The sequence below is a fragment of the Rana temporaria genome, chromosome 4 (assembly GCF_905171775.1).
Source record: "Rana temporaria chromosome 4, aRanTem1.1, whole genome shotgun sequence".
NCBI classification, from domain to species: domain Eukaryota; kingdom Metazoa; phylum Chordata; class Amphibia; order Anura; family Ranidae; genus Rana; species Rana temporaria.
Window position 1 is genome coordinate 318,241,567 of NC_053492.1, and position 23,736 is coordinate 318,265,302.

The following is a 23,736-nucleotide window of genomic DNA, read 5'->3' on the forward strand; positions in this document are numbered from 1 at the left end:
GGTTATGGTCCCGGCATATGAGGCAAAAAGCAACGTAGCGAAAAAAAAAAAAAAAAGGCAAAAATAATTGCAACAGGAACAGTGTAGAAACACAGGTAGCGATCAGACAAAACTCACGGTTAGTCCTCGGGTCGTCTCCCCGGAGCATCAGCAGAGCGATTCGGAGTGTCATTTCTTGGGCCTCCATTGCGCGCCTGTTTGGACCGCTTCATCGGTCTCTTGTCTGGGGTGGAGAACGGCGAGTCCGGTGGGCTGCGTGTTGCTGGCGGAAGCAAGAAATCCGCGTACCAGTCGGGTAGGTTAATCTGACCAAGGTCGAGGGCCTCGCAGAACTCGGGAAGCTCATCTGGAGTGCGTAGCGTGTACTGTCTTCCATTGTGGGAGATATTCAAGGCAAAAGGGAAGCGCCATGTGTATCTAAGATCTCTCTCCCTCAACTTCTCCAGCAGGGGGCGTAGGGCTCTCCTGTTGCGCAGTGTTATTTGTGAAAGATCTTGGAACAACATGATGGTAGCGCCGTTAAAGATAATGTTGTCGTTCCTTCTGGCTTTGCGCATAATGTCCTCTTTGAGGGCATAGTTCTCCAGGCAGCAAATTATATCTCTCGGCGGTGCTGTATCAGGGCCTTTAGGCCGCAGCGCTCTGTGTGCCCTTACGAAGCCTATCTCAGCGTCTTCTTGCCTTTCTAGTAGACTGTTGAAAACACTCCTCAAAGTGACAATAATTTGGTCTGGGTCTACTGATTCTGGGATGCCCCGTACACGTACATTACATCTTCGTCCTCTATTATCGAGGTCCTCGATGTGGCGGTTCATGTCTATCAGGTGTTGGGCATGACTCATAGTGACCCTCTCTATCTTTTGTATCGCCCTATCTCTGCGTTTCCCTGCTGATTCCGTGGCCACCATTTTCTCATTGAGCACTATCATGCTCGTTTTCAGATCGGTAAGGGCCGCAGAGAAAGTGGCTTTAATGTCCGCGGCAATCACTGACATGTCAGCCAGGGTTAGCGGGTGATCAGGTGAGGACTTACTGTGTACGGAGCCCTCAGTAGCAGACTGCGAGTCGTCACTGTAGTCTTCTTCATGGCGTGTCGGCGCCATCTTGGAGCTGGCGGCGACACCACGGCCTGTTGTTCTCGGCTTGAAGAGCTCTGCAATGTTTTTGGCCGATGAAGGCGCCGGATTCCGCTTCGGGCGGGATGAGGGCGTAGAATGGAGCTTTTTACCAGGCATCTGGGAGCCTGTGGTCGGGTATAGTTTGCTAACGGGCCGTGTGTGCCTGGGAGCCGTCTCAACAAGCTGCCATCCTCGTCGCGCGCCAAGCCACGCCCCCTCCATCTAGTATTTGCTTTTTATAAAAATATAAATTAAAATACAAGAATCTGCAGTTATTGCATACTGTACATAAATGCCCTTTATTATTTGTAGATGAATTTGCTAAACTAACAAAAAGCTAACATGTTAATTGTACCCCTTAAAATCCCCCCATTCAGCAGTAGCCCCACTTTTCAACAATCCTCATTTCCTCCCAGGCCAACAGAGTTCCCAATTCACCTGGTGGGTTAACAAAGGTCTTTACAGAATTGCTCACTTTATAGATCATAAGGGGATAAGACAGCTCAGCTACTTTAAGGAAACTTTACAAATGCCCCCAACGGAGACATATCATCTATGCCAAATGATCCACTTCTTAGGAACCTTAATGAGAGGTGAGGTAAATATAAACTCTAGGACCCTGTTTGAGAACAGGTGTGTACGAGAGATAGAATCAATGGGAAGGGATTGTGGAGGTAAATACCCTGTTCAATAATCAGGGTAACGAACCTTACTACCAAACGGCATGGAAATTGGACCTAGGGGAGATAGTTGAGGAGGAGGTGTGAATGAAATGGTCAACCATGGTGCACAAAAGCATACTCAACACCTCATGGCCGGAGGCAAATTACAAAGTGCAAAATTATACCCTGGTACTTCATCCATATGCTTTTGGGGATGTGGATAGGAAGGAGATATGTATTATGTCTGGTGGTCTTGCCCGATGGTCCGACATATCTGGATCAGGATGTTCAACCTGATCTACTCAGTAACGGGACAAAATATACCTAGAGGAGCCAAAACAGGGTTGTTTAGTGATCTGCTGAAGGAGATCCCCAGACATCTACGAACTCTCATATTCTTAAAAAAAATTTAGCGGCTAAAATAACTATTGCACGTGCATGGAAATCACCTGTAATCAATGTTACCCTGGTGAAACACAAGATATCTTGGATTATGATCAATGAAAAACTGACTAGTATTCAACGAAATAAGCAAGCTAGGTTTGAAAAAGTGTGGAATCACTTAATTGCTCATCTCCAGGCTCCCTGAAGGCTGGGCTATTTTGTGAGGGTAGACCTGGGGCGAGGGGACCCACCCTACTCTACTCTGCTCTTTTCTGATTCTTTTTCTTTTTTTCTTTTTTAAAAGATAACACGTTTTGTGGCATTTAAAAATTAGGAATGAGATGTGTTAAATTGGTAGTGGAGGACTGTGAAATGTTTGTTCTCCGGAGTGGATATGCACAGCAATGAAACAGTTCACCATCCAATTTTTTTTTATATATCTGATCCCACAGAGTGCTACTGTCCCTCAGTAAAAGGCAGGGCTGAAACTAGGGGAAGGGGGACAGGGGGGTCACGTGCCCTGGGTGCTGCATAGAAAGGGTTCTCAGGTCCTCCACTGGTGCTCCTGGCTCCTCCCTCCTGCCATGTGCCCCCACATCAAGCAACTTGCTGTGGGGGCACCCAAGCAGGCACGCTTCCAGGCTGTGGCTCTGCATGTCCATTCACACAGCCAGTTAGCCATCTCCTGATTGGCTAACTGGCTGTGATTGACAGCCACCACAGCCAATGGCTCCCACTACTGCTATAAGCCAATCAGGAGTGAGAGTCCCTGGAGAGCAAAGGCTCTCTGGAACATCGCTGGATTAAGAGGGGGGCTCAGGTAGGTATTAGGGGAGGCTTTGGGGGGGACGCTGCTTACAGAAGTTTTTTTTTTGTTCCATGTACTAATTCCTAACTGGGGAATCTCTGCCCTCGGTCCCTTTCTCTGCCTTAAAAGTGAGGCTTCAGGGTTCTGTTTAAACCCCTGATATCTCCCTCAAAAGCTCCCAACAGCGTTGTAAAAAAAATCAAAAATCTAAATATTTAAGAAAATTTCAAAAATAAGACTAAACATTCTAATCATACTTAAAAGCCTCATCTAAAAGGTAGCATAATTTAGCCACAACCACTATATGCTGCAACGCACTATGTGCGTCACAGGCCACCATCTCCCTTGTAGGAGACCCAGTGCATTACTTTGCCCAGGGGCCCATGATGCTATTAAGATGGCACCAACATCTCTGACCTCTGAACTGTGCACCACTTACTACTGACCTCTGAGCTCTGCATCACTTAATACTGACCTCTGAAAATTGTTGCACTTACTACTGACCTCTGAAGTCTGCATCACTTAGTACTTGCCCCCTGAACTATGCTTCTATTTTAACCAATATTCAGCACAATAAAAACACTAAATGTTTACCGCTACACACACCACACTTTCTTTTTCTTGCTCAGGAGGGTCCAACTTATGATCCTGCACACAGGCCCCATTATTTTATATGCCACTGTTACCCCATATTTTACTGAGGGATAAACTGCTACATGTTTTGGTGCACTCCATCCCACATCCTACTTTCCCAACCAACCCCCCGCTCTGGGCACTTAGTGACCTTGTTCCACTATGAGGGGGGGGGGGGGGCTTGCGCCAAACGGAGTCTTTGCCCCAGTTGAAAGAATATCTAGCTTTGCCACTGAGTGAAGGGAAGGATTTTCTCTAGGATTTGCTAGGTGTCAATACAATAACCAAGAGGTCAAAAGCAGGAGGTGGGTAATTGGATAGCCTGACCGGTTTCACCAGTCTCTGTCGGCTGCTTCAGAGGCTTAACCAAGTACTACCAATTATTGTTTAATCAAAAAGAGTACTTAACCACTTGCCAACCAGCTCACGCAGAAATACTGCGACAGGTCAGCTCTCCTGCGCGAACGTCTGTGCAAGGAGGATGACTCGAAGTCTGCCGGCGACCCGCGATCATGGTCAGGAGAGGCAGAATGGGGAACTGCCTATGTAAACAAGGCGATTTACCGTTCTGCCAGGAAACATGACAGAGATCTACTGTTCCCAGTGATCGGCAAAAGTGATCTCTGCCATGTTGCAGTAAGTACATCCACCCTACAGTTAGAACACACCCAGGAAACACACTTAACCCCTTGAGTGCCCCCTAGTGTTAACCCCTTCCCTGCCAGTGACATTTGTACATTGACCAGTGCATTTTTATAGCACTGATCAATGTTATGTCACTGGTACCCAAAAAGTGTAATTCGGGGTCAGATTTGTCCATCGCAATGTTGCAGTCCCGCAAAAAATCACAGATTGCTGCCATTACCAGTAAAAACAATAGAAAAACAAATAAAATAAAAAACAAATAAAATCAATCGCGTAGTTTGTAGACGCGATACCGTTTGCTCAGACCAATCAATATACGCCTATTGTGATTTTTTTTTATTACCAGAAGTATGTAGAAAAGTATATATTGGCCTAAACTTATAAATACATTTGTTCTTTTTTTTTTTGGATATGTATTATAGCAGAAAGTAAAAGGTTTAGGGGGTTAGGGGGTTAGGGTTAGGGTTTTCCCTTGAAGAATAAGGCCACGCCATTGTCAGTTAAAACGACACAGTGCCGTATCGCAAAAAGTGGCCTGGTCATTAAGGGGGCAAATCCTTCCGGGGCTGAAGTGGTTAAAGTGGTTATAAAGGCAAAAGAAAATTCTAACATAAAAAAGGCTTTCCTGCTCCGTGCAATGGTATTGCACAAAGAGGCCCTTTGCCATCTCTTCTGGGATCCCCCACCAGTGCTGCTCTCTCCTTACCTTCTTAGAGTGCCTCAATAGCAAGTCAACTGCTATGGGAACACTCGTGCAATGGATTCTTGAGCTGGGCTGTGTACGTCTATAGACACACACACAGAGCACCTCGGCCCCACCCCCTGCTCTTCACAGGATTTGATTGACAGCAACAAGAGCCAATGGTTCCCACCGTTGCCTCTGTGTCCTGTGAGAAAGATGAGATCACCACTGCAGACAGATACAGGGCTGGATAGAGAAAGGACTCCGGTACTGTAAGTGTTTATGGGGGCAGGGTGATATAACTACTGGGACATTTTTTACCTTAATGCAGGGAATGCATTAAAACAGAGTTCCACCCAAAAGTGGAACTTCTGCTCATTTGACACCTTTTGGGGGGAGGAGGGGAGTAGATACCTGTCTTTGACAGGCACCTTATCTCCACTTCCAGGAGACCAGGCCGTGGCGCATTATGTCAGCAGCTTGGCTCCCTCCTTCCCCTGGTGCCAGGCCAGTAGGAGAGCGCAGCGGTGCCTTGCACATGTGCAGAGGGGACCTGGCATTAAGCCATAATGCTTCACTTACCGGGTTTCCTTTACTGGCAATGGTGGTGGCAGCACCCGACAGCTGATTAGCTGCGGTGCCGACATCGCTGGACTCCAGGACAGGTAAGTGTCCTATTATTAAAAGTCAGCAGCTGCAGTATTTGTAGCTGCTGGCGTTAATTTTTGCAGAGGTGGGCCGACCTCCACTTTAAGGTAAAAATGTCTTGCCTTTAGAACCACTTTAATGCTTTGACTATACTGTCAATACAGTGCCTTGAAAAAGTATACATACCCAAAAGTATACATACCCCTTTTTACATTTTTTCATGTTACAACCAAAAATGTAAATGGGTGACACGTTTCTTCACTCACATGCGACTTTATCGAAAGGGTAACCTTTAATTGGGTTTACAGTATTACACTATGCTAGTTCCTTTTTTACCCTTATGTTGTCATCATATATGAGAGATGATGCTTGTTTACTATTGGGAGCTTAAAGATCCTGGATTGAGACCCCAAAGAGGAAACTGCTACTTGGTCCAATTGGGGGCCTCTCTGGGAGGTGAGTGCATAGTGTGACTGGTGGAGGGTCCACATGATGTAAAGTCACTCATTTGTTTTTATTCACAGTTGGATTGTGTGTGGACAGCATTGGTTCACAGAAGATATCACTGGATTTATGGACTTTGCCTGCTATATATATATATATATATATATATATGTGTGTGTTATACTTTTGATAACCACTAGAGGTCACTGGTTGTACATATTAATGTTATTTGATATATGTGTTATAATCTTTGTACCCACTAGAGGTCACTGGTTGCACATATCACTTTCATTGTGACATATATAATATATTTTTGGTGTCATATGCAATAATCCCACTAGGGGTCACTATTTTATTTTATTTATTTTGTATTTACATCACATAGTATTTTTTTGCAAAAGAGGGAGCGCTTCACATATTTTTCTTTTTACTATACACAGTGCACCATATTCTATGTGCACCTGTTTTAGTAAATCTCCCCTGTGTGTTACATGTGTTTGAAATGTAGATAACAATACACACTAGTCTAAGCAGTGTGCCAGCTTTTGCAGTCCAATGATTCAGTGTACACAAGAAAGTTCTATAGTTAATTATTTCATTTCAGATGAAACTGGCTGGATGGGAACTGTGTGCACGACATAGAACACAGCAGCAATCAGTGACGTGTCTATGCTTGCTACAATTCCCTTCAAAGAAAATATATACAAAAATTGAGAAAGACAGGGAATAAAAATTAAAGGTTGACACAGTTTACTACCAGGTACCAGAGGAAGAAGTTCGGTTTTAATAACTGTGGACATGAGCCACACAAAAACTGTTTTCAATCGGTCAGCTACTCGCAGAATTTTTTTTAAAAAGTTGCTCGTTATTCCAAATGCTTGTTAAATGCGTTACTCGTGAACCAAGGTACCACTGTATTAAAATGGAGGTTCACCCACAATACACATATTAGGTTAACAAGATCTATGGAGCAGATATTTCTAAATATGGCTGTTGTTTTTTTCCGTTTGGTTGTAATTACCCTGATTCAGACGTATTAGTTGTTACTTCCGGGTATTCCTCCCGCGGTAGTGGGCATATCTATACTTTTCCCTGGCACCCCAGTGTGTGCTGGGAGGTGTCCGCAATGTCTCCTGGGAACTCAGTGTAATGATTCCCAGGAGATGATCTGTGACACCAAGTATTGTAATCTTGCGCTATTTCACTTGTCTCGTGACTCATCAAGAGGGTCACGTGACGAGGGCGGATCACCGCTTCACGGAAGTCTGTGCTTGTGGGCTTCACAATGCCCACAAGCAAAATGAAAAAGACCAGGATCGTTTTTTATAAGTTATTATTTTTTTAACGAAAAAAAGACAGGAGATGGTTCTAATCGGCTACCAAGTGAGTGATATGTTGGTATCTGTAACCCCATTAAATGCACCCAAATTAAAAAAAAAACGAGGGACCTCGGAACCTCCGCTTTAAGTTCCAAGTATTTGATTGTTTGGTTTTCCTGGGATGCAAAATAGTTGAAAATCTATTTTTTTCAGGTTTCAGGGTTTTTGAGACACTTTGGTAAGGAATCCATATACAAACATGATTTTGTTTGTAGCAGCTAACTTTGCTAAAAAGAGAAAAAAAAAAACGTTCAGAAGCACTTGTCAAATATATTACATAATTTTTACTGATAATAATTACAGAACATTGCCGTATTATAAATTTGCATACTTGGCAACCTACTACTGCCTTATTCAATAAAAAAAATGGGCCGGATTCACAGACGCAGCGCACAGATGGATTCACAAAGCACTCGCCCCCAAATCTATGCTGGGTTTTCTCGGCGTAAGCCAGCGTAGGTGGAAGTGGGCGTGAGCCATGCTAATGAGGCGTGACCCCATGTAAATGATGGACTGAGCGTCATAAAGATACGAATAACGTACGGCGCATGCACCGCCCCGTGGACGCAACCCAGTGCGCATGTGCAGAATCACGTCGGAACTACTCCCTAAGATACCCAGGATCATTGCCTACGACGTGAACGTAACCTAGGCCCACCCCATTCACGTACTACGTAAACGATGTAAAATACGACGGCTCTGTTCCCTGGTCCATACCTTTGCATGAGTTGCGCCTCCTATATGTTGAATAACTTTACGCCGGACGTACGCATTACGCAAAACGCAAGTAAGTTCGTGAATCGGCGTATCTCCCTCATTTGCATATGTGCATAGAAAATCAATGGGAGCGCCCCTTGTGGCCAGCGTAAATATGTGCCCACGATACGCCGGTGTAGGAAAGTTACGTTGGTCGTATGCAGCCTATTTTCAGGCGTATCTCAGATTGTGGGCACGGCGCATAGATACGACGGCGCATAGATAGACTTACGCTGCGTGTCTCGAGATACGGCCACTGTTTTTAAGTGCTGAATGTGCCCTTAGATTTTAAAATGACACTCTCCAAATAAAACTGTTTAGGTCCAGATCTTGTTTTAATCTAATCTTTATGGAGCAGCTGAACATATTACCCAAATGGAAAAACAGAGGGGTAATCCTGCGCTAATATTAAAAAAATTATGTAATCTAAATACTGAAAAGAAGCTGCAACACAATACACATGTGATAATCATGTAAAAAACAGTGTAAAAAACAATATAGTTGCGCTAAATAAATTGAAAGAATGATGGCTAGAATTCTAATAAATAGTGGTAATGCCAAATGCATCCATGTCGGTGAAACAAGGTGAAGAATACTTATCAAAAATTGAGCAAATAATAAATATATTATAAACACAAACAATATGTATATGAATGAAGAGCTGAAATAAAAAACCTTATAATGGATCACTTAGTGACAGAGAATGAAAACCATTATATAGCATCAGCAAATATATGTAACAAAACAGTATTCACAATCCAAAAAATCAAAAATTCTGGCAGGCAACATCCAAGCAGGACAAAGGAACCGTGAAAAAATGTCCCAAAGATTGAATAGATAATTTGACCGCAGAGTCCAGGTGAGCAAACACACAAACTGTAGAATGCAGGGAAGAATGTCCAGTATCCACACAAAGGTAGGTAGATGGAAGGGATAGATGGCAAGGCTGCCGTGCACCACCACCACACTTAGGCTTGTTCCAGTGCAACACAGAATATTAAGGTACTCTTACCAGATTGATGGGACCTCAGAGGTCGAAAGTGCTTCTGCAGAAACAAACCTCTGCAAAGGTTATCGGGCAAGCTGGAAACCTCCGACCGCTCAGCGTCCCCTCTCTCTGAAAACAGCAGCGGGGATATACCTTCCTCCTCCCGGATGGGTAAATCCACGGGCCGTAAAAAAGTAAAGGCAGCAATGTGTATTACTTTAAAACAACTAGGTAGTTTATTGTAAGGCTCTGGGCATTACAGACAAAAATGAGAATTTAAACGTTTAAAAAAAAAGCCGGCATAGCTGGAATACGAAGGCCCGTGCAATCGGGTCACGTGGGAGCATGGTGACGTCAATGCGTAGCACCGCCCTGACCAGTTTCGTCACAAATGATGTTTTCAAAGGGCACGGGCGACGCATGGAGGTCACCGCTATAAATACAGGAAGTCTGACCAAGCCTCATTTCTATTCCATCGGGAATGGGGGAGTTAGAGTCAAGCCTCATTGGAAATGCAGATATGGGCGGCAGGCGGGACCAGTCACAGCACATCTCCGCCTGTCCCCTCCAATCCACTTAAAGCGGGAGTTCACCCATTTATTTATTTTTTTATCTTTTCCCCTTAGATTCCTGCTCGTTTTGTCTAGGGGAATCGGCTAGTTGTTTTAAAATATGAGCAGTACTTGCCTGTTTTCGAGATGCATCTTCTCCGTCGCTTCCGGGTATGGGTCTTCGGGAGCGGGCGTTCCTTCTTGATTGACAGTCTTCCGAGAGGCTTCCGATGGTCGCATCCATCGCGTCACTCGTAGCCAAAAGAAGCCTAACGTCGGTGCGGCTCTATACTGCGCCTGCGCACCGACGTTCGGCTTCTTTCGGAAAATCGTGACGCGATGGATGTGACCGTCGGAAGCCTCTCGGAAGACTGTCAATCAAGAAGGAACGCCCAGTCCCGCAGCCCATACCCGGAAGCGGCGGAGAAGATGCATCTCGTAAACGGTAAGTACAGGTCATATTTTAAAACAACTAGCCGATTCCCCTAGACAAAACGAGCATTCATCTAAGGGGAAAATGTGTTCTCTATGGCTGAACCTCCGCTTTAAAAGTATTGGTTAATAATTGATGGACATATATAAAAAGGCTCAAGGGCGAAAAAGACATCATGTCTGCAATTCCTTACATAATTAATTTGATATTGTACGATATAGCAATCACATTACAGTCACGGAACAGAACTCGAGTTTCCATATGGCCCAACAGGAAAAAATACATATGTGCATTCGCAATAATTGCAAAAAAAAAGGGGGTATGTCAATGGGCAAATCTTCAATAAGCATTACAAGATTTACCACGGGCAGAAACCTCCAATATTCGCAACCAATATCTACATATATAAATGGATGAAATAAAAAATGTAGTAACAAAAAAAAGAGAATAGTAATTAAAAACCCAAACGGGATTACACCGAATGGTTACACTTAAGTGTTCAGAAGAAATTAGGATAAATATATTCCTATAAGGAAATACATATAGAGTAAATGTACAAAAGTCATATATGTATTTCTATTCAAAATAGGGGCAGTATTAAACTGATTGGAAAGAGAACATAGATTATTATGGTTTCCAAACGACAAATAAGAATAAATAAAAAAGGATAAAACACTGACTGAAAGTTAAAGAGAAAGAGAAAAAACATATTACCCGCCTAATCTATCTTTAGAAGTGTTTAGCCAGAATAGAAATACGTGCGCATCCCACCTTTGCTTTCACACAGCCAGATCCTGTTGTAATTTGTCTACCTGCAAACTTTTTTCATAGAAATTTACTTTTTTTAAAGAACATGAATAACTTGTCTATTCTTCACTAAAGCATGGAATAGTAAAGTTAAATAGTTAAAAAAAATGGAAATAAACATTAGCACTTGTATGATATATCTTTCTTATGTCTTTATCTAGGATAACAGCAGGAACCTGCTTTCATATATTGTTTCATACTACTTACGCCATTTTGATGATGTAAGTCTGCATGTTTCGCTTTATGTTAATATAATATATAACATTTACCTGGATGCATTGCTAATGACAAATGCTATGAGTATGAGGGGACAGTGTACCACTTGCTATAAGTATGAGAATGTTGAAGATCACAAGTGTGTCCTATGTAGTCTTTTGAATTTGAATAAGGTACAGAAAAAGGTAACAATTAACATAACAATAACGTTTTGTTTTTAATGTAAAAATACCACAGCTTGGGTCTAAAACGCCTAAATGCAACTAGCAAAAAAAAATTCTTAAACGTTCTATGTGATGGATTACATTTTTTTTTAATTGATCACCACCAAAGGGAGGTCAGGATCGGCACTGGTTGTAACCATTGTATCATTGTTTGCTACAATACTGCGCTGAGTGAAAATGTACTATTCACATTAATTACTGCAGTATAGATCAATAAATTAATAGATTATTGAAACAGTTAATATCACAAACCCAAGCCATATTATTTAAATTACTTAAGCAGAGTTTACCTTTATTGAAAGGCACAATTCAAAATGATTAATAGATCCAGTGGTATAGGCAGTTGAAGTTACATGCAAATATCAATTTTCACTATAGCTCTAGCTTGGCAACACTACTTTCTACCCTCGAAGAGGTTGGAACCCGGCCTGATCCGCCCTATAGGCTCACTATGCAAGCCGCTTAGGGCCCCGCAAAGCTGCGGAGGGCCCCCCAAATTACTAGAGGCCCCGCCTGTTGAGAAGTCATTTTCGGCCCCTCAACCCGCGTCTAAAATTGCTGGCAGCAGAAACTCCCTGCTTCTCAACTTTAATGTGACATGTCATAAGGCCCCAGGGAGGTCAGGATCGGCACTGGTTGTAACCATAAAAAAGAAATAAAAAAAAGGAGATCCTGTTCCATTATAGCAGGTTAAACAGCATAGTGCTTGTGCTGTCTAATCTGTCCCTTTCTATTCTGTAAAAAAAAAAATGGTTGATCCAGCTTGTTCCTTTGTGAATTGACCACGGTAATCATGGTTGCTGATCCATGATACAGTGGTCAGTTTACATGCCTCTGTCATCTCACTGCTCTCTCCCCCTCCCCCCTCCCTCCCTGCTTGTCAGCTCCTGTGTGTGAGTGATTTCTTCCCTGCCCCTACTCTCCCCTCCTGGCTCTATTTGTAGCTGGCAGTAAAGTCAAAGAACGATTACTGCCAGCCCCACTGCTCAACCCAGCTATACTATGTAGTGTAAATGTTTGTATAAAATGATGCCTCTAAATAACCTATTTCAGATTGTTTCTGTTCAGTCATGTGAACTCTGGCCACTCTCCTACCCCGACCTAAAGGCTGAGGGTCTGAGCAAAATGCACACCAGTCATGTGACCTCCCAGTTGACGTTAGAGAGGTATCTCAGCCCCTCCTGATATATTTCTTAGATCGGGGGAGGAGAATGGCCATTGGGACTACAGGGAGTTTCCTGGTGGGCCGGCTTCAGTGACAGTGGACCTCTGCCCCCCTCCGCTCCTCTGTCTCTCCCTTCCCGCAGTGCTCACCTCCTCTCCCTCCCCGCAGCGCTCACCTGGGGGGAACAAAGAAGCAGGGGGACAACAGAGGAGCATGGGGGAAGGGACAGACAGCTGACTCAACAGCTATGGTATGGGAGTTTCTTCCTTCTGCCTAATCTTGTCCCATAAGGGGGGGCACCAAACTGATTTTTTGCCCCGGGTGAAATATGCCTATCAGAGTACCAGTACCAGCCGTTCTACTCTAATAAAGTAGAACGGCTAGTGGCTAGTGAAGGGGAAGAGGGGGCTTGGGTGGCCGGGGGGGGGGTGATGTGGGAGTTGTCCGGCCGCCATGGGAGAGACCTGTCAAAGTGGGCCAGTCTGGATGAGGTCCAGGGCCGAATTTCTGTCCCAGTCCAGCTCTGAGTGGCTGGAGGTCATGTGACCAAACAGAAACGATCTTAAATAAGGTATTATGAGGCATAATTTTATACAAATATTTACACTGTGTATAATGGATTGGTAAAACAGAGGGGCTGGAAGTAATCTTTCTTTGACTTTATAACCACTTTAAGCTTTCCTATTGTTCTTTTAACCACTTCCCGACCGCCGCATGTATATGTACGTCCACAGAATGGCACGTACAGGCAAATGGGCGTACAGGTACGTCCTTGCCTTCTAGAGGGTGGGGGGTCCGATCAGGACCCCCCCCCCCCCGCTACATGCGGCGGTCGGATTCCCGCAGGGAGCGATCCGGGACGACGGCGCGGCTATTCGTTTATAGCCGCTCCGTCGCGATCGCTCCCCGGAGCTGAAGAACGGGGAGAGCCGTATGTAAACACGGCTTCCCCGTGCTTCACTATGGCGCTGCATCGATCGAGTGATCCCTTATATAGGGAGACTCGATCGATGACGTCAGTCCTACAGCCACACCCCCCTACAGTTGTAAACACACACTAAGTGAACACTAACTCCTACAGCACCCCCTGTGGTTAACTCCCAAACTGCAACTGTCATTTTCACAATAAACAATGCAATTTAAATGCATTTTTTGCTGTGAAAATGACAATGGTCCCAAAAATGTGTCAAAATTGTCCGAAGTGTCCGCCATAATGTCGCAGTCACGAAAAAAATTAGTAGTAAAAAATGTTTTTTTTATAAAAATGCAATAAAACTATCCCCTATTTTGTAAACGCTATAAATTTTGCGCAAATTTTGCGCAAACCAATCGATAAACGCCTATTGCGATTTTTTTTACCAAAAATAGGTAGAAGAATACGTATCGGCCTAAACTGAGGAAAAAAATAATTTATATATGTTTTTGGGGGATATTTATAATAGCAAAAAGTAAAAAATATTGAATTTTTTTCAAAATTGTCGCTCTATTTTTGTTTATAGCGCAAAAAATAAAAACCGCAGAGGTGATCAAATACCACCAAAAGAAAGCTCTATTTGTGGGGAAAAAAGAATGCCAATTTTGTTTGGGAGCCACGGCGCACGACCGCGCAATTGTCTGTTAAAGCGACGCAGTGCCGAATCGCAAAACCTGGCCTGGGCATTTAGCTGCCTAAAGGTCCGGGGCTTAAGTGGTTAATGGAGCAAGCAAGGCTTTTACAGCAAGATTTGAGAATTGCACTTACATCTCAATATCTGTTGATTTGTTTGACAAAAAGATTTGACTGTAGGAAAAATCCTCTTATGCATTTCTTTTTGTCATATGCTTAGTTTGAATTACTTGTTTTTTTTTACCAGGTTTACTGTAAACATTTATAAGGAACTTTTGCAGGCTTTATCATTTTAACTGTTGTTTTAACCTACAGAATGCGGGTAAAGAAGAATGTGTTTTTATACTGCCAGAGCCTCAAGATCTTTTTCAAGCTTCGCAGATGAAGTTTGAAGATTTTGTAAAAGATCTTCGAAAAATAAAAAAAGACTTGAATGGTATGTCTGGTTGTTTCAAAAATCTTTTTCATACACATGTGCACATTTGTACACACACACACACACACATGCATACACACTACAAAGTAAATATGAATGAGTAAAATTGAATAGATCATTCCCGCAATGAGTGAATTGAAGGTACATTTTAAAAACTAGTTTTAAAGTAGTATTAAAGCGCTTGTATACCCCTTTAGCATCTGTAGGTAAAATTAATATCTCCTAAACTTTTACGGTTTACGAGATATTCACCTTGCATGCAACGGCTCACGTCATCAGCGCATGCGCAGTGAAGGTCCGGCAAAGGTCCGGTGTATAGTGCCGGAACTATATGAAGTATATGAACATTATGAAGTATTTCATGATGAGCTAGCATACTAGATCATTATGCCTTTTTCTTATAGTCTTTTTTTTCTGACTATACAGCCACTTTAAAACCAAAAATGTAATATACTTCAGCTTACAAATCATTAAATGTGGTGGACTTCTTCTTTTAGGCTTTTTCCCCTCTGTTTTCATTTGAAAATCTGACCAGTAACACAGTCTAGGGGGAGGTGAGTGTTAACTGTACTAGCAGATTTAAATAACCTAATAAATTGAAGCCAAACTCCAGCTCACACTTTATAAGCAGTTACAGCAACAGTTTTTTGGGGGGGATAAAGGTTATACAAAAGATATAAAACAAACTGAGCATTCAAAGCTCCCCTGCCAGTAGTAAATTGTTTGTCCCATCCCTGTAACTGAGAAATCTGCAAGAGAAATTGTTCTTTTACAAAAAAACAGACATACTGGTCAGACCACCAGGTGTGAATAAGGGAAAGAAAGTCTAAAGCAGAAAACAAATGCAGCCACCACATCTAAGAATTGGTAAGCTGCAATATAATAAATGTTTGCTTTTGGGCTTTATCCAAATTTTAGCTTGGTAAAAAAATAAATAATAATAATACATTTACAGTAAAAGGTAGATGGTAAATCTCTTACATGTGGTACAACTTTTAAATGATCTCCAGGATCAATAGAAATGTCCCAGCATTCAGAACTGCTGTCATCTGTTTGGAAGCATTGTTTTCTCTGTAGTAGTAAAATATGTTCCCTGCTAAGTAGGAGCTAAGGCTAACCAATGCTTATGCTCCCTACTGATTGCAGAGCTCTAGCTTTGACTCTAGGGCATGTTATGCCTTGTACACAGGATCGGAATTTCCGATGAAAAAAGTCAGACGGAATTTTTTCATCGGATATTCCGACCGTGTGTGTGCCCCTTATCGGAAATTCCTGACAAACTTAGAAAAACATAAAAAAACTTAGATAGAAAAAATTTCTATCGCAAATTCCGATTGTCTGTACCTCCGACAGAGAAAAAAACACGCATGCTCAGAATCAAGTCGACGCATGCTCGGAAGCATTGAACTTCATTTTTCTCGGCTCGTCGTAGTGTTTTACGTCGCCGCGTTTTGGACGGTTGGAATTTGGTGTGACAGTGTGTATGCAAGACAGCTTGAACGGAATTCCATCAGAAAAATTTGTCGGAGTTTATCCCGACGAAAATTCCGATCGTGTGTACAGGACATTAGACTGCTGCAGAGAGACCACCGCTTAGTGCTGGGATCCTGACAATGTATTATTGCTGAGGATCAGTTATAAGCAATTTCACAAGTAAAACATTTACTATCTAGATTTTACTATGCCCTCAGTGTATTTTTATGTTTCTTTTTTTATATTTTTGGGGGGATTATCAAACATCCAGAAAGTCATATTATTCTAGGAAGTTAAAAAGCTTGTGATCTTTTTATGAGTCCTATACTAAACAAGATACAGGAGTATTTATGCCACCAAGTAAATATACAGTATATATTATGCAAAGAAATTTGTAAGGGTTATATATTTTACAATACTTTGTTTTACATTAGCCTTACTAAACAATTTTCAAAGATGCTGTAAAAGAAATATAGGACACACATAACTAATTCCTAATAGACATGTGCACACTGAAATATTTTGTTTCGGAATTTCGTTTTCGTCCGAAAAATACATTTATTTAGTTACTCCCTAAATTCGTTTTTATTTATTTCATTTTTCGTTAAAAAAATTGTCCGAAGATCCGAATTAATTAAGGTCGAATCTGTCATTGAAGGCTTATGGTGTCTGTCGAATGTTCTAAGAAGATTCAACGGAATCTTAAAAAAAAAGAAAGATTTGACGGAATCTTTAAAAAAAAAAAAAAGAAAAAGAAAATTCGACAGAATCTTGAAAAAAAAAAAAAAAGATTCGACGGAGCAACGGAACTGTACGATGCCGCAATCGTACATTTCCGGTTGAATGTTCCGCCTACAAGCTATAGAAGAATTCTAATGTTGTATGACTAGTAATAATTATATTTATTAATTATTATTACTAGTCAACCAACATTAGAATTCTTCTATAGCCTATGGGCAGAGCATTTCACCATAAATGTCCGCTTGCTGCGATCGTATGTTTTCAGCTACTTCGTCGAATCTTCATGTCTCTCTATGTCGAATCTTTTCTCTCTATGTCGACTCTTCTTAATGTCGCTATAATGTTGAATCTTTTCTCTCAATGTCGTATCTTTTCTCTTTATGTAGAATAATATTGAACTAATAGAGTTAAGGTTAGGCACATTTGACTGCAAAGAAAATGAAAATAAAGCATTTGTTTATGCGCTTGTTATAACGATAACGAAAATACCTAAAATTCGGACAAAAATGCATTCGAACAAAAACGAATGCACATGTCTAATTCCAAATATTTTAGGACAACTCGCTATAAGGTCTTTAAAGTGGAGGTTCACACTCAAAAAAAATTCTGACATCACATGGAGTCGAGCCATCCTACCGACAGAATGCCGGTGTTTTTTTTTTTTTCTCAGCACATACCTCGTTATCACGATTTTCACCCCCTGGCAATCCCGCGGGACTGGGCGTTCCCAAGCACTGCCTGTGATTGACAGGCTTCCGAACGGCGCATACTGCGCGTCACAGGTTGCCGAAAAAACCCGAACGTCGGTGCGGCTCTATACGGCGCCTGCGCACCGACGTTCGGGTTGTGATGTCAGAAATTTTTTGGAGGGTGAACCTCCACTTTAAGTATGCATTATGTAATTCATGGAAAGCTTTCATGCTTGAGAAGCCAGTCTTTTAGGTGCTTGTTTTCCTTTTCTACAGTAATAGTTCACACAACAGTATGTAAACTATATTCCTTTGAATGTAAAGAAAAACACATTGGCATTAAATTCCAAAGAAAAAACCCTTTAAAGTGGTTGAAAACCCTTCCATATTCCCAGTGAAGGAACTAGCTTCAGGTGATACAAAGAGATGAAAAACAGAGATGAAACAAATTCTCCTACATACCTGTACCTGTGTATCTGCAGCCATTTCTTCTGTAGATCATTTTAAAAACACACAGATCTAAGGATTTTTTTATTTTGATTCAGCAGGGGTTGATAATCTGAAGTCTTAAAGTGCAGACCCCAGTGAGGGGAGCTCTGAGCCTTCATTGGAGGGAAGGGAGAAATCACACTCAGTGCTTTGGATAGAGGCAAATAAACAGATCAGAAGGATGTGCTTTGTTCACATTTCATGTTTGGGGTTTGCAACCACTTTAAAAATGGAATCTGAGAACAGTGATGATCAATCAAGAGAACAATCATGCTGACAGAGTGTTAGAGGGTTGGACAGTTATGAGTTGAATGATTGTATTAGGAAAATATACTACAATGTATGTGACATTTCGTAATAAGAAAGTTCTACTGAATGAGCTCTCACACATATTTTTAGAACTTTGTGTCAGGATTGTGGGCTACCCATAGTACTGAAAATCGGTGTACTTATCTGTGCCATGTTCTGAAAGACAGGCCTCTTTTTTAGGCCTCTTTTGAAGTATCCACAACATGTTAAAGTGCATTGAGAGATAACAGGAACTCTCAGTGAAGGAGACCGAAAGGAAAAAATGGTGCATTTGTAAATTTTCATGGATTGGGCTGAAATCCACATTCGATTTCTGCTATGTGCAGATTAGTTTGCTTAACTTTATTCATTGTTAATTTTTTATATTTTTTTCTTTTAAATAAAATATGCTGTTGAAAATAAATGTAATCATTCACAAAAAAAATCTTAAAATGTACATTTATAACAAATAGTGTTTATTTATTATATTTAACAGCATGTGATACCGAAGCAGCGAAAGTCTACCAGAAATCTTTGGTGGAATATTTACAGCCTTTCAAAGACAACATAGCAGATTTTCTGAGCAAAGGTACAGTTTACTGTATATATCCTGTATTATCCTATTGATAACACGATGGGGTAAATTATAATTTTTATAAAGCCTACTTTATAATAGAGATGCATTTTTTTGTCAATACAGGGTACACAAAAATACTTAAAAACCACGACCCCGAAACCCCCCCCCCCCCCCATCCTTGTCTGTCCAATTATTCCCAAAAAATATAGACTTCAGGCTTGTGTTTTGTAGAAACTGGGTAGCATCAGGACAGTAAGACCCCTTTTACACTGGAGGCGTTTTCAGGCACTTTAGCACTAAAAATAGCGCTCTATAAACCTGTAAAGCGCCTGAAAAATGCGTGCTTTCAAACTGGGGCGCTATGCTGGCAGATCATCAAAAAAAGACCTGCAAGCAGCTTCTTTGAGGTGCTTTAGGAGCAGTGTATACACCGGTCTGTGGCTGCACGAGTGCTGCCGACACTGGGGAGCTACAGTTCATTGAGGGAACCATGAATGCCAACATGTACTGTGACATACTGAAGCAGAGCATGATCCCCTCCCTTTGGAGACTGGGCCACAGGGCAGTATTCCAACATGATAACGACCCAAAAAACTTGCTAAAGAAGCTGAAGGTAAAGGTGAGGGACTGGCCAAGCACGTCTCCAGACTTAAACCCTATTGAGCATCTGTGGGGCTTTCTCAAACGGAGGGTGGAGAAGCGCAAGGTCTCTAACATCCACCATGTCAGGTCACCTGAGGCCAGGTGATAGATGCACACCGTTGGAGTCAGGAGTGCACCGCTAAGGTAGTGGACCCTACAGCTGACTGCTGCGGATGGAATTCTGGGAGGTTCAGGAAGGCAGGTCCACTGGAGCACCAAGACAGATCCCACTGGGAGCTAGAGCACAGATTTTAAGAGCCAGCAGGTGTTCACCAGAGCCTCTAGTGGTGAGGCTGGACTGCGCTGCAACTGGCTCCAGGTTGCGGCCCCCAGGGTCTCCCAGCCCATGCTCATGGTAGGCTACAGGAGAAAGAGGAAGGAAGCAGCAGACTGCGACAACAAAGTATAGTCAGGAGATAGCCAAAGGTTGGGGCAACAAGCAGGTAAGGATAGTCAGGAGATAGCCAAAGGTCGGGGTAATAAGCAGGTAAGGATAGTCCAGAACAAGCCAAGATTGGTAACTGGAATCAGACGTAGAAGACACAGCAAGTCGCACATGAAAGCCAAACACACAATATTAATCAGCACAGCTGGCTTGCAGTGCATAGGTTAATATAGGGTTCCCTGATAGGGCCATGCTTTGAGGAGAGATTACTTAAAGCGGAGTTCCACCCAAAAAATGGGACGCTTTTTGGAATACTCCTCCCCTCCAGTGTCACATTTGGCATCTTTCAGTGGGAGGGGGAGCAATTACCTGTCTAATTACGCCCCCCCCCCCCCGCTGTCTTCTGGGAGACACACAGGTCCCAGAATGCAGCAGGGACCAGTGAATATAGCGCAGCGCTTCTTGTGCATGCGCAGTAGTGAGCCTTGCGGCTTCACTTCCTGATTCCCTTACCAAAGATGGCGGCGGGACAGATCGGCTTCGGGTGATGACATTGTGGGCGCCCTGGACAGGTAAGTGTCCTAATATTAAAAGTCAGCAGCTGCAGTATTTGTAGCTGCTGACTTTTAATTATTATTTTTTTAGTCGGAACTCCGCTTTAACCCTCCTGGCGGTATTCCCGAGTCTGGCTTGGGGTAAGATTTTTGTACCAAAATCGGTATCCCCGAGCCAGACTCGGGCTCGCCTCGCAGCAGCCACAGACAAAGTTACTTACCTTGTCCCTGGATCCTGCGATGCCTCCCCGCTGTGTGAGCGAGTGGGTCCTCGCTCGATTCACACAGTGTCCCTGTGTGCCGCCGATCTCCGTTCCCTGCAACGTTACGACGCACGGGGGCGGAGAACGGCGCCAAATTCAAAAAAGTAAACAAACACATTACATACAGTATACTGTAATCTTATAGATTACAGTACTGTATGTAAAAAATACACGTACATGTACTTTAAAAAAAAAAAAAAAATGTTCTTTCTGCCTGCAAACTGTAGATTGTCCATAGCAACCAAAAGTGTCCCTTTATGTCAAAAGTGGTTTTAGAGCAGCTAGAAAACAGCGATAGTAAAGTATAATCACTTGCAGAATTGAGCAATAGCGATTTGTGGGGAAATTCATCATAAAAAAATAAAAGTAATGACAGCGACAATTCTGCAACTGAGCAAATTTCAGTGATTTTGAGTTGATTACATTATTAAATCATTTTTATTATAATTATATTATTATTTGTTATAATTATTTATAATTACTTATTATATTATAATTTATAATTTTGTTTTTCAAACTTTTTTATACCCGGAATGCCTACTAGACTCTTGTTTGGTCAGATTTAAGTGAGTTATTCCTAAGAATTACAGGCCTACAATATAAAACGCCAAATTTCCTTGCACAATAATGGTACCGCTGTTTTTAGCACCTAAAATCTGAAATAATCATACCGCCAGGGAGGTTAAGAAGCCAGGTGAGAGTGGCTGATCTCTTAAGCGGAACACATGGAGAAGTAAGCTAACAGACAAACATTACGGCATATCTATGACACACCAGCTCTGTGATATCGTCATGGAGAAGTGGAATAAATCAGTCCACATATCAAACTGATAGTACAGATCGTTTTTTCAATTTTATAAAAAATTAAGAAAAATCACTCACATTTCAGCAGTCGAATAAAAGCAGACCCCACCCAACGTGATCACGTCACCACTAGCCTCATGCGTTGCACCGTCATAGGCTTATTTAAAAGCTCAAAGCCTTTGAGAAAGCCTACGATGGTGCAACATGTAAGGATAGCGCAACATGTGAGACTAGCGGTGATGTCATCATGTTGGTTGGAGTTTTGACACAAATTATTTTAATTACTTCTGTGACATGCTTTTAATCTCCTTCTCCTCCTTTTCAAGGGTGCAGAGAAAACATTTGCCTTTCTTGTGCTGCTTCTGTGCCTTCTTTCCTCCCCCTGCTTATTTTCAGCTAATCCTTCCATATTCCCACCAACTGGTTATGAGAAGAAGCCACCTGACTTTTTATGTTATCCCCAGGGTCAGTCCACAGGTCTCTGCAGTGTTGCTGCAGAAGCAGGAGACAAACATTTCCCCAAATCATCCCATTCCCAACATCTTTCTGCTCGCTTTACCCAACACCATATTTATGCCTTTTCATGGCTTATGTCACAACACATTGTCAAGTACTCAGCTGTCACTATTTTTCCAAAAAGATCATACGCCACCTGCCCATTACTTTGCCCAGAAAGTACTCTGCCCTCCATAAATATGTGGAATGCCATGAAGCAGCAGGTGGTAGAGGAAAAATATAAGGCGACGGAGGAAAACAGCTTCCTATCGTGGCACACAGAGAAAAAGAGGAGCCACCAGTGGGGGACCCAAGAAAATGAGGTTATAGACTGTTCTGTGCAATGCCAATTTATGAAATGTGTATGGGAACATGCAACAAGTATAAAGTTGGTATTAACCCAATTTGACTGTTAGGGGGGAAATGCACTAAGAAGGGAACCCTAGGGTTTGTTTCTTTAAGTTAAACAGCTCTGAAGATTGTTTAATATATATAAATATGTATATGTCTTTCTTTCTATTTACAGCAAACATTGACCATGGAAACACAGAAAAGTTTCTTTCTGAAGTTCATTCAAGGTATTTGAAGTTTTATTACTGTAAAGGTTGTATTAAATGTTATTAAGGAAATGCTGTGGTTCTGTGATGCTCAACCCAATGCTTAGGTCAAGAACTATAGCTGGCAAGTGTTTTTTTCTGCTTTTAGCAGCCCCTGCTTCTTTAAGACAAGCAGGCCTATAGGTACTTGGTTGTTCCCAAGTCTTAGAATTCAAGAAGACAGTCAAAGCAGACAGTATCAAGGTCCTCGCAGGTAGCAGACAAACCAAATCCAGGAAACAACTTAAGGTAAAGTCAGGTGGCAGTCAAAAAGAGTAGACATTTCCAAGGTCAGGGTAGATAGCAGGCAAACATAATACAGCAAACAGTTCCAAGGTAGGTATCGGGCGAATATAATCCAGTAAAAAATCCAAGATCAAGTCAGGCAGCATTCCAAAAGAGTAGTCAGGGTGCAAGGCAGTGGTCAACGATGAGGAATCCAATGGCAGGTAATACAACAGGCAGGGTATGACAGGTAGGGAGGTAGGTATTAAAGCCCTGGTCCCATGATGCTTAATTGAAATGCCAGAGAAGTGCAGCTAATTGGGACAGAGCAGTCAGAAACAAAAGTGTGTGGCTGCTTGCCAATCAACAGGAAAAGAAAGCTAGGCAGACAGAGCCAACCCTTTGCCTAACAATTAGGAAGCCCTGCACTAACCTGCTGCAGCCAGCCAGTGAGCACAGAGTGGGGGTTGTCCTTGTTGCTTGCCAATGAGGATGTAAGCTTAACTGAGAGTGGTTTAGGTAAAAAGTAGACACGTGAGACTCATGTTTTTAAAAGTTGCTCATTTACTGAAGAAGCTTTGTCAATGTTTGATAGAAGTATGAACTTAATTTCACTCAGTACTCCGAGTAATAATACATATGTTATGATAGGTGATTAAAAAGTCTGTAAACCTCCAAAAAATAAATAAACCTGCAATACAAAGGCATATGCATTGCATACTAGCTCTTAATGAAATACCTCAGAACGATGAATCAGAGTCGGCACTTCGAGTACAGGGCCAACATATTCCACCCGAGTTACCCGAGTTACTTCCGGGTTCATGGCTCTGGTGCTCTGATTGGCTGAAGCCGCAATGACGTCACTCCCGCGCATGCACACTGTAGGCAGGGCTCGGCTACTGAAGAAACAACACCAGTGGCCCAATTCTT

General features: G+C 42.2%; 1 protein-coding gene across 2 annotated transcripts in view; it reads left to right on the top strand.

Annotated features, from left to right (window-relative positions):
- Window positions 1-23,736, top strand: part of FMN2 (formin 2) — a 152,041-nt gene that overhangs the window by 110,950 nt on the left and 17,355 nt on the right. Inside the window, exons 12-15 of one of the 2 annotated variants that reach the window (XM_040350649.1) lie at window positions 11,100-11,159; window positions 14,465-14,585; window positions 18,762-18,854; window positions 22,512-22,563. In XM_040350649.1, the coding sequence (XP_040206583.1) occupies window positions 11,100-11,159; window positions 14,465-14,585; window positions 18,762-18,854; window positions 22,512-22,563 (326 nt within the window). Of the gene's footprint in view, window positions 1-11,099; window positions 11,160-14,464; window positions 14,586-18,761; window positions 18,855-22,511; window positions 22,564-23,736 lie in introns of those variants that run through there. The other variant, XR_005748711.1, reaches the window with a different exon arrangement.